Raw genomic sequence first — 15399 nt, forward strand, 5'->3', positions numbered from 1 at the left:
AAGGCCCGGGGAGAAGCGGGGTGCTGGGGGGGGGGGGAAATAAGGTCCAGGGAGGAGCTGGGGAACCGAGTAGCGGGCCTGAAATAAGGCCCAGGGAGAAGCAGGGAGCTGGGGCAGGAGTAAAGCCCAGGGAGGACCTGAGGAGCGGGCCGGGAGTAAGGCCCGGCGGGAGTAAGGCCCGGGGAGAAGTGGGGAGCTGGGGCGGGAGTAAGGCCCGGGGAGAAGCTGGGGAGGAGAGGAAGCCCCAGATGAAGGGGGGGGACAGCTAGGGAGCGGGCCGGGAGTAAGGCCCGGGGAGAAGCTGGGGAGCTGGGGCGGGAGTAAGGCCCGGCGAGAAGCAGGGAGCTGGGGCGGGAGTAAGGCCCGGGGAGATGGAAGAGGAGCCGGGGGCGGGGGGGGCGGACAGTTGAGAAGTACCGAGATCAGCCGGAGCAGAATTCGGAACAGTTACGACGCAGAGGAGACGCAGAGCAGGAAATGGGCGGGAACCTCGAAAGGTGGGTGGAGCGCCGGTAGCCAATGGGCAGTGGGCATGGGCGGGAGGGCGGTTTGGACGGGCAGTGATTGGCGACGCGTGGCAGAGGTAGCCAATGGGCGTGTCGCTGGCGGAGCTAGCCCCTAGCGGCGGTGTGACGTGGCTGGGTGCTAGAGCGGTGACAGTTGCCGTGTGCGAAACCTCCGCCTCTTTCTCTCGGGCTGCGGGCGGAGACACAGCATCGTGCCGGTCCTGGGGGTGAGTGCGGGGCTGGGGGCTCCCGCCGGGGGAGGGGGCCTGGCGCAGCGACGTGTCCCAGAGCCCACGGGGACTCGGCGGAGGGTGACACTGGCGGCCTCACAGCAGCCCCCAGTCCCGCCGCGGATCCTCTGCCTGGGGGCCTGGCTCTGTCCCGGCTGGAGCGAGCCCCAGGCCCGGCAGGGGCAGCTGGGGCCGGGCGCTGGCACCGGCTGTGCCGGGCCAGGGCTGCGGGCGGTGCGTGCTGCACGCACATCCGGCTCCTCCGGGGCTAGGCGCATCCCACGGAGATGCAGGGGCGAATCTGGGCTTGGCCGGGTACCGCTGTGGTAGTTGGTGGCCGTTTGTGCTGCTGTGGCCGCCCTGGTCCCACGAGCTAGCCAAGGCGGGCGAGGTGATAGCCCGTGTTGGGTCAGGGCTTGTCAGCTCTTCCCGGGAATCTGTCCCCCACCGAGGGCCATGGGTCAAACCTACTCAAGAGCCCCAGTCTCGTTTCCAGAAGCGATTCTGGCACTTGGGAGCAGGTCTCACTGAAAGCCAGTGGGATGCAGATTCCTCAGACACTTAGTGCTCTGAAATCTTTACGGCAGGGCCCCTTCTGCCTTTTTGTTCCCTTTCTTCCTCCCTCCTCCCTTCTCTCTTGCTTCCCTGTTTTGCCAAGTTCTTCCTCTGCATATTGTTCCCAGCAGCAGGTCCTAGTTCACACTGTTCCCTGAGCTTCACGCTCCCCTTCTTCCCTAGTCTAAAATGATCAGCAATTCAGTAGTTGATATTGATAATGAAGCATCATTCCTGCGTTTGAGCATTAATATCCCAGTGAGATTAATAGGGGGAGGGAAACTTTGCCTTTCTGAGACATTCATTGTCTCATGCTGTCTGCTGACTCAGAGGGAGACCACTGCATCTGTTACATTTGGAAGACTTCCCTCTTAACAGTGAGGGCTAGAAACTTGATTTCCAAAATGAAAGCCTATATTCTTCATAGTCATAAATACATCAAATGGGCCACGTATTTGACATTTTGGACTGGTGGAAACTGAATGAAGGGGAGAGTTAAAATGTCATTAAGAGAGACACCACAACCCACGTACTCCATCCCAAGGAGACATGACACAGGGTCTTCCAATCAGTCACCTCCCTTGACTGTGTAATATTAGCCTCCCCTGCTGTTTACATCCGCAATGTCCTCGTTTTGTCTTGTCTTTGATAGCTCTTGGCAGAGAGGAGAGGGATGGGACATTTGCCTTCTCACAAATTGTCTACTTATTAGGTCTCTTTAAGGTATATATTCCTGAACCTTATTCAGATGTGATGTAATTTTTTTTTGAAGTTAATCTTGTTTGGAAAAGGTTTAAATAATACATAACCAGCCGTAGCTGTTCCTCCTGAAAGCTTGGGCCTTGTAGCCAGCCAGTCAGTCTGAGTCTTTATAGACTGAAAAGATTTAATTGATTTCTCTGCATTATGTTAACTCTCATGTAAAGACATAGACTTACAACTTGGGATGATTTTTTGATGCTTTAGTAAGGGGCAATGAACAGTAGCTCAGTTCGTATCTGAGGACTGCAAGAGAACTCCCTCACGAACATGCTTTGTAACTGGGTGAAGTTCTTTAAAAGTTTTCTGCAGTCCATCTTCCATCCACATCTAGGAACTCCTCCCCATCCACTTCATCAAAGTCTTTTGCCCAATAACTATATTTAATGTGGCCTCAGCATAACTCTGTTTTTCTACCTTCCAGAGCTCTTACCAAGTTCTTGTTTTCTTCTGGTTTAGGATACTCATGCCAGGGCAGGGTACATGTAGTAGTTGGGTTGCTGCCTTCCCATTGTCTGGGTTTCTAAGAAGAATTCTTTAAAAAAACCCACAGCTTTCAAATCCATTTGTGTTGCTGATTAACATTTTTCTTCTTTAAAGAAAAGTAAAAGAGGGAACCCAAACTGGTTGTCTCTAACTCATAATGCCTAGGGCCCTACTAAATTCACAGTCCATTCTGGTCAGTTTCATGGCCAGAGGGTTTTAAAATTGGTCAATTTCATGATTTCAGCTGTTTTCCTCTGTAATTTCAGGGTTTGTAACCATGGGAGTCCTGATCCAAAATGGGTTGGGGAGGTGTTGCAAAGTAGTTGTAGGTGGGTCCCAAGATTGCCACCCTCACTTCTGTGCTGGCTTTAGAGTTGGGCTCTTAAGGCAGCACCCTCTCAGCTTCCTGCAGTTAGAGGAGGTTCCCGGAGGTGGAGGTATGTAGGATCTCCCCAGTGCTGCTGGGAGCACCCCAGCCAGGGGCTCCTAGCTGCTAGTCCACACCAGGGACAGATTAAGGTAGGGACCCCTGACCAATTTGGGGCCCCCCAGGAAAAATGGGTTGCCTAGCCCTGGAAGAAGTCTCTACTGGATCACCCCGAGCCTGGGCTGTAGCCACACAGCTGAAGCCTTGAGCCCAGGCAACCTCAAGCTCGGACTGCTCTGAGCCCTAACTTTTGTGTATGTGTGGAGGTGGACAGGGGAGGGATTGTGGAAGCCCTGAGCCCAAACTGCCCCAAACTCCGGCTGGAGTGGCAGAGGGGGCAATCAAATTTCGCAGGGGGGGTTGATTTCATGGTCTGTGACACGTTTTTCATGACCGTGAAATTGGTAGTGCCTTAATAATGCCAAAAGTTAGTTTTCTAATAGATGGCATGTACAGCTTAATTTCCCTACTTGTCTTTACTTAAAGCTTGTGCATTCTTGGAAACTTATTGAAATAGCCATTCTGGAAATTTTCCAAATGTAGCTGTGCTCTTAGTAACACTGGCTACGCTACTAAGGAGGTGTGTTGAGGGGCTTGGCTGTCATGGACCACTCACGTTTGAGTAGTTAAACCAGATGTAATTTTGACTGATGCAATTGAGCTGCATTTCAGTCATCTCTTTGCCCTTTCTGTTTGTAAAATCTCTTTATATGATGTGTGTTTTGAAAAGCTAACACAAAAAGCTAATAATTAACAGCAGGGGCAATGGCTGGTGAGATGCCTAGATTTGAGAAATGCCAGATAGTCTCTTATTTAAAAAGAAAAATATTTTTTAAAGAGCTAAACATATAGCATCAGTTTCTTTGAACAATAAAAAATAGGACTTTAGCTTTACTTATAAGTGGGGCTTTGAGGGTTCATGACTGTGGATTTTGCTGCAAAATGCATCCCTTGTTTTAAAATTGTGCAGCAGGATCTAAGCTTATGTTTTTAGCCCTTTATGAAAACTTTTTTGAATATGAATCAGAATATAAACCAACACTTGTTTTTGAGACTACAGACAGCCTGAAACTCTGAAATGTGAACTGCTCGCATTTGTCCACTATTGCTATTAATATCTGTCACTTGATTAGCTTTGACAATGTGCTTTTTCTGCTATGCAGCACAAAAACCCCCACACTGTCCTTGCCCCAGAGATCATCCTTGATTTCACTGAGAAATCCAAAGGTGGGACGGGGTTGTGAGTTCAATCCTTGAGGGGGCCATTTAGGGAACTGGAGTAAAAATCTGTCTGGGGATTGGTCCTGCTTTGAGCAGCGGGTTGGACTAGATGACCTTCTGAGGTCCCTTCCAACCCTAATCTTCTATGATTTACTGTTTTTCTCTCTCCTCTCTTCCACTGCCCAGTGAAAGGGTAACTGTGAAATCTACTGAGGATGAACATGTCGAGTGTTTCCCTAAACAATTTAAAAGCTTATTCATCTTTACTGGAGGTAGTGCCATGTAGCAAGAGAGCTAGTTGATCTGAGGAAGAACAAGGAGTAAAAAGAAAAAATCCATAACTTCTCTGAAGCTGCTGCAGAATTTCTAGTCTGCTGCTTTGGAATGGCTTAGAAACCAGGGTCCCATGCTCCAGAGTTTAGGTTCAGGTTGCTGCAGAATACACTGAAAGGAGAGTTGCAACTTGTTAATTGGATCACTCTTCTGAGTTAGACCCCAGTGAAATTAATGGGGCAGTTCATACTTTATAACTATTGGCTCTCTGCAAATTCAGGCCGTTTCTGATTTGTAATATCATGTAAAATAGCAACGTAATAAGAAAACTTTAATTCTGATAAAACTTGTGCCCTAATGAAGAATAGTTTCTCAGCAGGTTTATTATACAATAGAAATTATTTTTTTTAAAACTTTAATTGTTCTTAGACTTTAATTCTGATAAAACTTTTGCCCTAATGAAGAAGCTGAAAGCTTCAAATGGAAATCTGTTACACAATGGAGCCCACCTTGTTTAACTTTTAAAAAAATTGTTGGCCATTTTATAATTACCTGTAACTTTAACATGAAATGTGACTCTTATACCAGTTTTACTGACCTAAATTAATGCTGAGTTTTTATTCTATCCAGCAATACTTTGTAGTAGTAGAGGAATCTTGGTCTCCTATAGTTGCAATAGTGTAAGTGCTGGTTCTCTTCAACTCATGAGAAAAAGCTGTAAAAAACTAGACTCTGTTAAACTTTGTTGCAAAATAGAAATCTGAAAGAACTAATTGGACTTTGCCGAGGCACCCATCATAGAATTTAAGTAGATAAGTCCTTAAACTTCTTTGGCTTGCATAGTGTCTACATACCTTAAATTATCCTATGTATTTAATTTCTGTTATTTACAGGAAGCTGTAATTGTGCCTCAGAACTAAATAGTGAGACCCTATTTTTTCCTCACATCACGTCTTATTTTTTCTCTTAATTGTTCTCTCCCTGGTAGGTGTGTGGAAAAATCTACGCAAAGTGAATTTAGGAATATTCAGCTGTACCCTTTGTCAGATGTTTTACAGAATTTGAATGGAAAAGGAGTACTATACTACTCTCCTGTTGAAATTATACAACGGTTGTGTTCTCCTCTGAAAGCACAGAGAATCTGTCCACTCTGTAAGCATGGAAAACACAGAAAATGTTCTGGAAACTTCTGTAAAACTGGTTGTATAAGTGAACTCTGCCATGATATTATCCTTTGATGCTAGCATTACAAGGTTCATGTTCCAACATGTAACCATTACAAGGTTAATTGTTCTTTTAGAAAGTTCATTCTGTTTTGTTATCTGGCACAGTGTCACTTTCCACCCATTTAATCTTATCTGCAGAAAAAATAATCATGCTATTAAGATGGAAAATTCCATACTCCACAAAACTCTCAAAGGAATGTGAATGGCTTGCATTTTTAAACAAATTCTGTTTTAGGAGAGGCTTCTTGTGCTCTCAGAGTAGTCTTATTTTGCCATTTCATTTTTGTCCTCAAGCTCTAATCTCTTCAGGTTTCCAAGGAACTCTTACCTCTGACTTTTGTGTTAGGAAATGACTTAAGTTTAGATGGGCTTCTCTATTGCACAATTAGAGACAAGATATCTGAAGTCATGAGTTTACTGGGGAGTTATAAGAATGTAAGACCAACATTCATATCCAGCTGCGTCTATTCAATAGTTAATTATTCAAGTATCTGTATCAGAATTTCTGTAGTGAAGTCCTTCCATGAGTCTGCTTTTCATCTTAGCAATTGATTTTTGTCCTCTGAATGAAGCAAAGGGTTCCATTGCACTTCTTATGTGATGTAATTTTAAAAATCTATGTCCTTTATTTACAGACAGTCAAACTGCACATGATGAAAGAACAGGGCAATTTATATGGAAGTACAAATTTCACTTCCAAAACTCAGGCTTAGCTAAACTTTGTGTAGAACTGTCTTGCCCGTGTCAAACTTGATAGTACTGTCCTCTAAGCTTTGGGTCAGAACTGGGCACAAATTTTGCATACTTCTGGATAGTTTTATTTAATTTTTGATCTTGTGTTAATGTTTTTAAAGTATACAAATTTGCCTCAGCTGCTGAATTATAGAAGTAAAAATTATTATTGATTTTTATATAATTTTTTTTCTTACTAAATTCAATTTATTAATACAATAAAAATACTACCGTGGTTGAAATGGTGCTGATTATTGCTTTTTCATGAACAAGAAAATAAAACAATTCGTAATTTCTCTGAAGCTGCCACAGAATTTCTAGTCAGCTGCTTTGGAATGGCACAGAAGTCTGGGTCCCATGCTCCAGAGTTTAGGTCCAGGTTGCTGCAGAGTACATTGAAAGGGTAGTTACAGCTTTTGTGCATAGACAACATCTATGATTAAGTTCTTAACTTTTTATAGACCACTGAAATATAGTAAATGAAAGCAAGAAACTTGTTTTATCAGGTATTTGATGTGGGTACTGCATTCCGTGGTATCTAGTATAAATTTACTTAGTTAAATTGCAAAAGAGTTATAAATTCTATAATCCTAGTGGAAAAGGCACTTGAATCCCTGCAAGGATTTCCTCCACAAGTAGAGTATCTTAGTTCTAAGTGTCAATTTTCTCTTTTCAGGTCTGTAACAATATACCTGAAGTCAAGAATGTTTTCCAAACTAGCCCACTCACAAACCTTTGCTGTTCTGCGTCGTGGTGTTCATGCTTCAGTGAGTGCTTCTACATCAGTTGCAACTAAAAAAAACATCCAGGGACCTCAATCCTCTGAGTACATATTTGAACGTGAAGCTAAATATGGTGCACACAACTATCATCCCCTACCTGTTGCTCTAGAAAAAGGAAGAGGTACTGTATCTTGATTTGCCTTTATGCTGCACAAGAAAGTGTGATGCTTCAAACTTTTTCAGTCTCTATTATAATTGCTCAATATCTAGACTGAGTCTTGCTATGAAATCTATACCAGCTGGCAATGGCAATTGGTTTGGCACTGCAAAGCTGGTATTTAGGGTGGGATTTTCAGAAGCATTTAACTGATTTAGGAGAAAAGTCCCATTGACTGTGTGAGGTTTGTGCTCTATTCACTTAAATGCTTTTGAAAAATCGCATCCTTCAGTCTTTTTTTTAAAAGTATTCATTGGAAGAATTCCTCATCTTTAGTTAAGTTAGAACGTAATTTATTTGAAAGACTAATTTATTCTTGTCACATAAGGAGTTTCTTTTGCTGAAGATGAGCTTGTTTCCTTACATCTGTTTCCTGAATTTTAAACAGTTTTCCTACTCCTTTCTCTAGCAAAAATATGTAATGGGACACCCTGGCACCACCTTATTGTCCACTGTCATATAATTAGGATATGTTTTCTACAAAGTGTGCCTTGTGAGGTATCATTCTAAAAGTCTTGATCTGCTAGACATTAATATCTCATTGGATTTCATGTGCTATTATCATATGTGAAGTTAGACTACGTATGTGTTACTGAAACATGTTGTGAGATTGAAAACACCCATAAGCAGCCTTTCAGGTACAACAGTAAAAAGGTCAAACAATGTTAATGGCTAATTGAGGAAATGCACACAAGCACAAGGATTACCCCAGGAACTGCGTACAATAGAAATTTCTCAGAGGTAGCACTGCACAGTGGGGACTATTTGACCCAGGTCACAGCAAAAGAGCTTTCCAGAAAGTGGGAAGAAGATATAAAAGGGGAAAATGACATCATAATGGTACTCACTTTCGCGACAACTACAACAATACACCTGGAAACACCTGAGGAACAAAGACTGAACTGGGGGAAGTGATGGTCTCAGGCTAAAGGGATTTCTAGCCTGTGTATGAAAACCTGGGAAACCCAAGCTGCAAAGCAAAGTAGAGCTTGTGTCTTAAGAATCTGCCATCCTGTTTATCACTCAGGTTGAGAATTTGCTAATTTATATCCTACCTATCTAGTATGTTAAGATCAGCTTGCCGTTTTTGTTTATTAGGTAATCTGCTTTGATCTGCTGCTATCACTTGATCAATTTTTTTTGTAGTTAATAAACTTATTTTATGTTTTAATCCAAACCAATGTGCGTTTGACTAAGACGTCTGGGGAAAATCTCAGTTTGGTTACCACAAGTGTGCATGGTCCTCTTCACACTGAGGGAGAGGCAGACCAGGTTTTAAACCCATACGCTAGCCACATTTGACCAGAGCAGGACGGTACTCCTCTGGGGTCTCATGCTGGGAGGCTGGTGGTTAGAGAGCCTGCATGTAACTGCAGCTGGGTGTGTCCCTACCTGTGTGAATGCTGGTGAAAGTGCAAGCTTGGAGGGCTTTGCAGCATGTCACAGCAGCAGAGTGTGTGGGGGAGCTCAGGCTCGTGGGTCAGAGGGCTCAGTGGTACTCCAGTTCCAGGTGGCACCCTGGGGGAACCCATCACAGTGGTGTAGTTGGCCGGATCGTTTGCACTGCTTGTTGCTCTTGAGTGAGAGTTGCACTTCATACACTGGTGGTGATTTTTAAGTGTAATGGCTAGAGGTCAGTCAAATAGGTTACCAGTTCGTTATTCTCTGTTTTTGGCAAGGGAAATAGGGACAGAAAAGCAGCAAAACGAGTGAAAGTGAAACTAGTAAGAAGCTGGAGCTGTGCAGATTGCAGGCAGAAGAGAGGAAAAGAACGCAAAAGACTCTTGGAATTAAAACAATTACAGATAAAGGAAATGGAAGCAGGAATGTCGGACAAGAAGCTGCACACCTAAGAGCCATGAAAGCAGAGGAGGCTAAGCTAAAAGCTGCACACCAGATAGAGGCTGACAAAGAAATGGAGATCCAGAAATTAGCCCTGAAGGAGAAAGAGGAGCACCAACCAGACTTGATAGAGAAGCAGAACCAGAACACCCACGCTCCAGTGAGTCCCACCTCTCAAAAAATCCACACATGGGAACAGTTGTGTCCCGCATACAGCGAGATGAGACATTGCTGAATATTTCTTCACCTTTGAGAGGCTGTGTGTATTTCACCAGATTCCTGAGGACCAAAAGATGCCCACTTTGGTTGCAAAGTTGACGGGTAAAACTCTGGTAAAGCTATGCCAATTAGAGATGCTTCAGATTATGGTCAATCCAAGGAAATGGTTTTGAAGCAGTTTCAGATTACACCTGAAACAGAGTAAAATTTTGAAGCCTTAAGAGGGGTGCTGGGATGAATAATGTGGCATATGTAAACCACATGAAAATTTGATGGAAAAGTGGGTAAGGGGAAAAAGGTGTTACAAGCTTTGAAGGAATGTGTGACCTTGTTGCTCCTGAGTATATGTAAAGATGATGTAAAGCAGTGTTTGTGGGACAAAAAAAGGGAAAAGGGTGGAAGAACTGGCTACTCAAGCTGATCATTTGAGCAAATTCAAGCATCTATTGCAAACAAACCACAGACAGAGGTTTAAACGTGCCAGGAAGCAGGGTTCCCATTTTACTCCTGGGAAGGAGGAGGGTGAATCGGAGGCTGGACACTTACCTCCCCAAATCCATTCCTCTAGTCCTTGTCCCAAATCTCCTTAAAAACAGAGGAGCCAGAAGGTGCTATCAGTGTCATTCCAGTTAGCACCTGAGGAATAAATGTCCTGTACTGGGAAAGAACAGGCAGCTATATATTCATGGAAATGCTGCTACCCTGAGCACAGAGGCACCTCAGACAATGGCTACTCAGCATACTCAGGGGTTTTTAAAAGTAACCTCTGCCCAGCCGGGCATGAAGCACAAAGCCTGTCAGGATTAATGGCAAGGAATACCTTGGGTGGAGAAGAGACAGGGGCAGAAATTTCTGTGGTTAGAAGAAATGTTGTACAGAAAAGTGACTTACTGCCAGGACAGATGACAGAGTTTTTATTAGTGGGAGGTTACAAAATCCTCATGCCTTTGGCTGAAGTGCACATCGAAACTGCGGATTTGGGAGCTGTATTGTTTGTGGCAGTGGTAAATGATAACCCAATTGCTTTGTTACTGGGGGAATGATTTCTTCCATGTAGCTTGGGCTGTCAAGGAGAAATTTTATGCTGGAACCCCAGAGGGAAAGGGTGAAGTCTCAGGAAATGCTGGGGGAATGTCTCTTTAATCTCTCTACAGGGTGTGGTTGAGGCCAGCTCCTGCCAAGTAGCTAAAGGTAGCATATCCTGGGGGGAGGGAGGTGGAGGAGGGAAGCGTGTTGCCTGTCAGTGAGGAAACTGTCCAGGTTGCTGGCTGCCAGCAGGTTGCAGATAAGCAAGGGACAGACCTCGCTCTAGGGTGCATAGGGAGATGTGTCCTAGAGGGACATCCAGAGGTGGGTGATGGAATCGTAGAAACCACTGTGATGGGTGAGGGTTCCATTGACTCTGTAGCTTGAGGCAAACCCAACTCAGGAAGGGAGGGGTGTGTGGTGCCTGCCAGTGAAAGAACTATTCAGGCTGTTATCTGTGAGCTCTTTACAGCTGAACAGGGGATAGACCTCACTCTAGAGCGCAGAGGTGTGTGCCTTAGATGGGGGCCCAGAGGAGGAAGCTGAAAAAGAATTAGTAGGGGTACAAGAATGTTTCCTCGCTGAGTACATGGATGTGGGGGGGGGGGTTGCCCAGGACAACTGGGTCAGCTTCTGTACAGCCAGGCACCCAACCAGTGGCTCAGGTTTTAAGAGGGAACTGAGGGTATGGCTACATCTGGAATTTCAAAGCGCTGCCCCGGCAGCGCTGCGGGAGCGCTGCCGCGGCAGCGCTTTGAAGTGTGAGTGTAGTCAGAGCAGCAGCGCTGGGAGAGAGCTCTCCCAGCGCTGCATGTAAACCACATCCCTTACGGGTGTAGCGTGCAGCGCTGGGAGCCGCGCTCCCAGCGCTGCTGCCCTGATTACACTGACGCTTTACAGCGCTGTATCTTGCAGCGCCCAGGGGGGTGTTTTTTCACACCCCAGTTGCAGCGCTGTAAAGTGTGAGTGTAGCCAAGGCCTGAGTAACTGATCTCCTGGAGGGGAGCAGTCACACCACTGACCTCTTGGGGATAATGAGAGGGGTGACAGAGGATACCACAATCCAGGTCCCACTTTTGTTGTTCCTGATGCACTTGTGGAAACTAATCCTGTCTCTTTAAGACAGGATGAGAATCCTACTGAAGACTTGAGTGTCAGTGAAGATGCTAATGGCCCCCCTTCCCCCCTATCCCAGCGGAGAAAGGGGAGGAGAGAGCAATTTCCCAGTTGGGTAAGATAGGGCGAGCAGCTAAGGAAAAGCTGCTGGAAGATCACAGCCCTTTAGTCTGTCCCAGTGCTGAGAGTGAAAAATCATAAGAAAACCCTAGGGTGGGGGTGGATTTGTAATATCTTAGAGTACCTCTGGGTAATCACAGATCATAACTGTTGTATGGACACGAGTCTCTCTTCTCTTACCATGAGTTCTTTGAGTGTATAATATTGAAACAAAATATGGTACTGAATAAAGAAACTATAGAAACCAACTCCAGTAAATTGTCACTGTACTTAAACACCATAGAGAAATAGAACGAATATTGTCAGCTCACTTGTAATTTAAAACAAACAAAAAAAATCAATAACCTCTTATACATACCCTTGGTTGATCAAGTGTCACTTGGCACATATGATGACAGAATCACTCAGCTGTTCTCTATGGTTCTCATAATTCTTAAAATTGTTCAAAGTGGTTCTGTGTCGTAGGCCGGCCTGGTCTACACTGGGGGGGATTGATCTAAGATATGCCACTTCAGCTACGAGAATAGTGTAGCTGAAGTCGATGTATCTTAGATTGAATTAAAATTACTTACTTTGCGTCCTTGCAGCGCTGTATCGATGGCCGCGCCTCCCCTGTCGACTTTGCTTCTGCCTCTCGCATTGCTGGAGTTCAGCAGTCAACAGGAGAGCAATCGGGGATCGATTTATCACGTCTACACTATGCGCAATAAATCGATCCCCAACAGATCGATTGCTACCCACCAATCCGGTGGGTAGTGTAGACATACCCAAAGATATGTATGTAGAAACAACAGAATCAATTTGTGTTTGAAAGGGGGATGTTTTTAATTGGGTTGTGTTGTGTTTAAGAGCAAAAACTGCTGGGAAGATGTTGCATTGGACATTTTTCTTCACCTTTAAGAAACGGAACTTGCAGCAACTTCTTACCTTCAGTTATCTTATCAATGCACACAGTTTGAATTTAACAGTGAATATGATGAAGCATGTTAGATCCATATGTATACTGGTCCCATTTGTGAAATCAACTGCACTATTATTTTAAAGTTGCACATCTCTTTAACCTTGTTTCAAGGTCTTCCTGTATTGATTTCTCAGGTTCACAGGTTCAAAAGTATAATTTCTCCACTTTATTTAACTGTTGTTTCACTAAGTTGATGTGGTGGTCAGTTTGCTTACCCATGCCTAACAGATTTTGATAGGTCACTTGAAAACTGTCAGCCTCCAGTTTTTAGTGGAAAAATGGCAGGGTCCCATTATCAAGACTATCACTATTCTTATATTTAACTCCTCTTCCAAGGTTAATCCTCTCTATCGTTCCAGGACTCCAACATGGGGAAATGAGGGATACGAGGATCACGTGAATGCTCATTTCTACTATCTAGCTTCATGGAGCAACAGCTCCACTATGGAAATGCTTCTGCACTTGAGTGCTGCTTGGGGCATTGGTTATGTGCTGCAATAGTCTGACACCCATTATGTGGCCTGTGATGACATTGACTCCCAGTCAAGGAGCTCATATGGCTGACACACTTTTCCCTCCCCCCCCCCCCCCCATGTATTCACATTTTAAGGAATTGCCAGAATACCATATATACCAGACCCCAGGTCATTTTGTTTTGTAACTGTAGCTTGTACTATTGTTGTTTACCCTTGGCCTCATTTTTCTTATCTAACCTAAACTTTTCTAGGTATTTATGTGTGGGATGTAGAAGGCAGAAAATATTTTGATTTCTTGAGTGCTTACAGTGCTGTCAATCAAGGTCACTGTCATCCAAAGATTGTGAAATCTCTGAAAGCTCAAGCTGAGAAACTGACCCTTACCTCTAGGGCATTCTACAATGATGTACTTGGTGAATATGAAGAGTTTATCACCAAAATGTTCAACTACAGCAAAGTTCTTCCAATGAACACAGGTAAAGTACTCTCCTCCCATCTCTGTTTTACCCCTTACAGGTATGAGAGTTACTCTTGTAAAGGACCAAAAATTACAAGTGGCCAAATTGCACATATGTGGCTCTATTATTTTAGGTGTGGAAGCTGGAGAAACTGCCTGTAAACTGGCTCGCAAATGGGCATATACCGTGAAGGGAATTCCAAAATACAAAGCAAAGATTATTTTTGCAGGTATGTGAAATTAACATCATAAGAGCTTGTTCGTCGGGGGAGAAGAGAAGATTCCCCATAATAATAGAACCCCAAGCATAGGCTAAAACACTATAGTCTTCTAGGGTATGATGATTACGCCAGGGTATTTTTAATGTCCCAATCTCTCTATTTCACTGGATTGGGTTTTAATGGCGGCCTTTACCCCTGAATGCCCCTGGCAGCCCAGTGCAGTGCTGCTGTTATGTCTCTGCCTCAGTTTTCCCAAATGAAGGTTTTAATTAATCCACTGAAGCTTGTATATTGGACAGCTTCAGTGGATTAATTAAAACCTTAACTAAAAACTATAGTTAATTTATCCCCTCCTCCCTCCAGCTGGAGATGCTGAGGAGGAGGCCTATTCATGTAATGTTCTGCCTTTGGGGTCTGTGGCCTGTGATGACATTGACTCCCAGTCAAGGAGCTCATATGGCTGACACACTTCCCCCCCCCCCCCCATGTATTCACATTTTAAGGAATTGCCAGAATACCATATATACCAGACCCCAGGTCATTTCGTTTTGTAACTGTAGCTTGTACTATTGTTGTCTGCCCCAAAGGCAGAACATTACATGAATAGGCCTCCTCCTCAGCATCTCCAGCTGGAGGGAGGAGGGGATAAATTAACTATAGTCTGTTCATCCCAGTTATGTTCAAAGGTCCCTTACGTGCAAAGCCTTTGTCACCCAGAACCCTCTTCTGGAGTCAGGTGCTTCTTGGTGCTAGCTGGGAAAGATCTTTCTTCTTGGGTCAAAGTTCCCCACAGCAACTGAATCTCAAAGACAGAATATAATTTCTTTAAACTGGGGCTTCTGCTGTTGCCTGGTGAAGTGGTTCATGGGAGCCAGCTTTCTCTGAGATCTAACATTCATAGTCCTTTTCTGGAAACTCTTCCATCCAGGAGCATTATCTCATTGCTGGTGAGCCCCTCTCACCTCCCCTTCCCCCCCTAAGAAGCCTTCTCTATAGGATTTTTCTCTTCCTGCATTCTGGGAACTGTTCCTCTCCTAGGAGCCTCTGTTCTCCTAGCTCCCTGCAGTGGATGTAGATTTCATTTTATCATGCCTAGGTGCTTCCCTCCTAATTAACTGCCTCCCAGTTACGCAATGAGTTAATAAGTCCCAAGTGAACCTGAGTTGCCTCATTCCCCCTTATAAAAACAACTAGGAGTCTGGTGGCACCTTAAAGACTAACAGATTTATTTGGGGGTAGGCTTTTGTGGGTAAAAAACCCACTTCTTCAGATGCATGGAGTGAAAATTACAGATACAGGCATAAATATATATTGGCACATGAAGAGAAGGAAGTTACCTTACAAGTGGAGAACCGGTGTTGAAGGCCAATTTAGTCAAAGTGGATGTTGTCCACTCCCAATCAGACTCCTCGTTTTTATGGATACAGACTAACATGGCTACCCCTCTGATACTTACTCCCCCTTATGTCACCTGTCAGAGGTATGCTATGCTCTTGACCCGTTCAGAGGACCAGCTATTCTCTGACATGGGTCAGTTGTAGGTTGTTGTAAAATAGATTAAGCTTTACTATCTTAAATCTATCCCAACTGATTATCAGGAATTTTTA

At 44.3% G+C, this 15399-nt stretch overlaps 1 protein-coding gene across 2 annotated transcripts in view; it reads left to right on the forward strand.

The window, feature by feature from the left end:
• Window positions 1–628: 628 nt before the first annotated feature.
• OAT (ornithine aminotransferase) overlaps window positions 629–15399 on the forward strand; it is a 28650-nt gene continuing 13879 nt past the window's right edge. The window contains exons 1-4 of one of the 2 annotated variants that reach the window (XM_050959543.1): window positions 629–733; window positions 7092–7318; window positions 13366–13590; window positions 13706–13801. In XM_050959543.1, coding sequence (XP_050815500.1) covers window positions 7120–7318; window positions 13366–13590; window positions 13706–13801 — 520 coding nt within the window. In that variant the 5' untranslated portion in view covers window positions 629–733; window positions 7092–7119. Of the gene's footprint in view, window positions 734–7091; window positions 7319–13365; window positions 13591–13705; window positions 13802–15399 lie in introns of those variants that run through there. The other variant, XM_050959544.1, reaches the window with a different exon arrangement.

This window comes from Gopherus flavomarginatus, chromosome 6, assembly GCF_025201925.1.
Source record: "Gopherus flavomarginatus isolate rGopFla2 chromosome 6, rGopFla2.mat.asm, whole genome shotgun sequence".
Taxonomy (NCBI): Eukaryota; Metazoa; Chordata; order Testudines; family Testudinidae; genus Gopherus; species Gopherus flavomarginatus.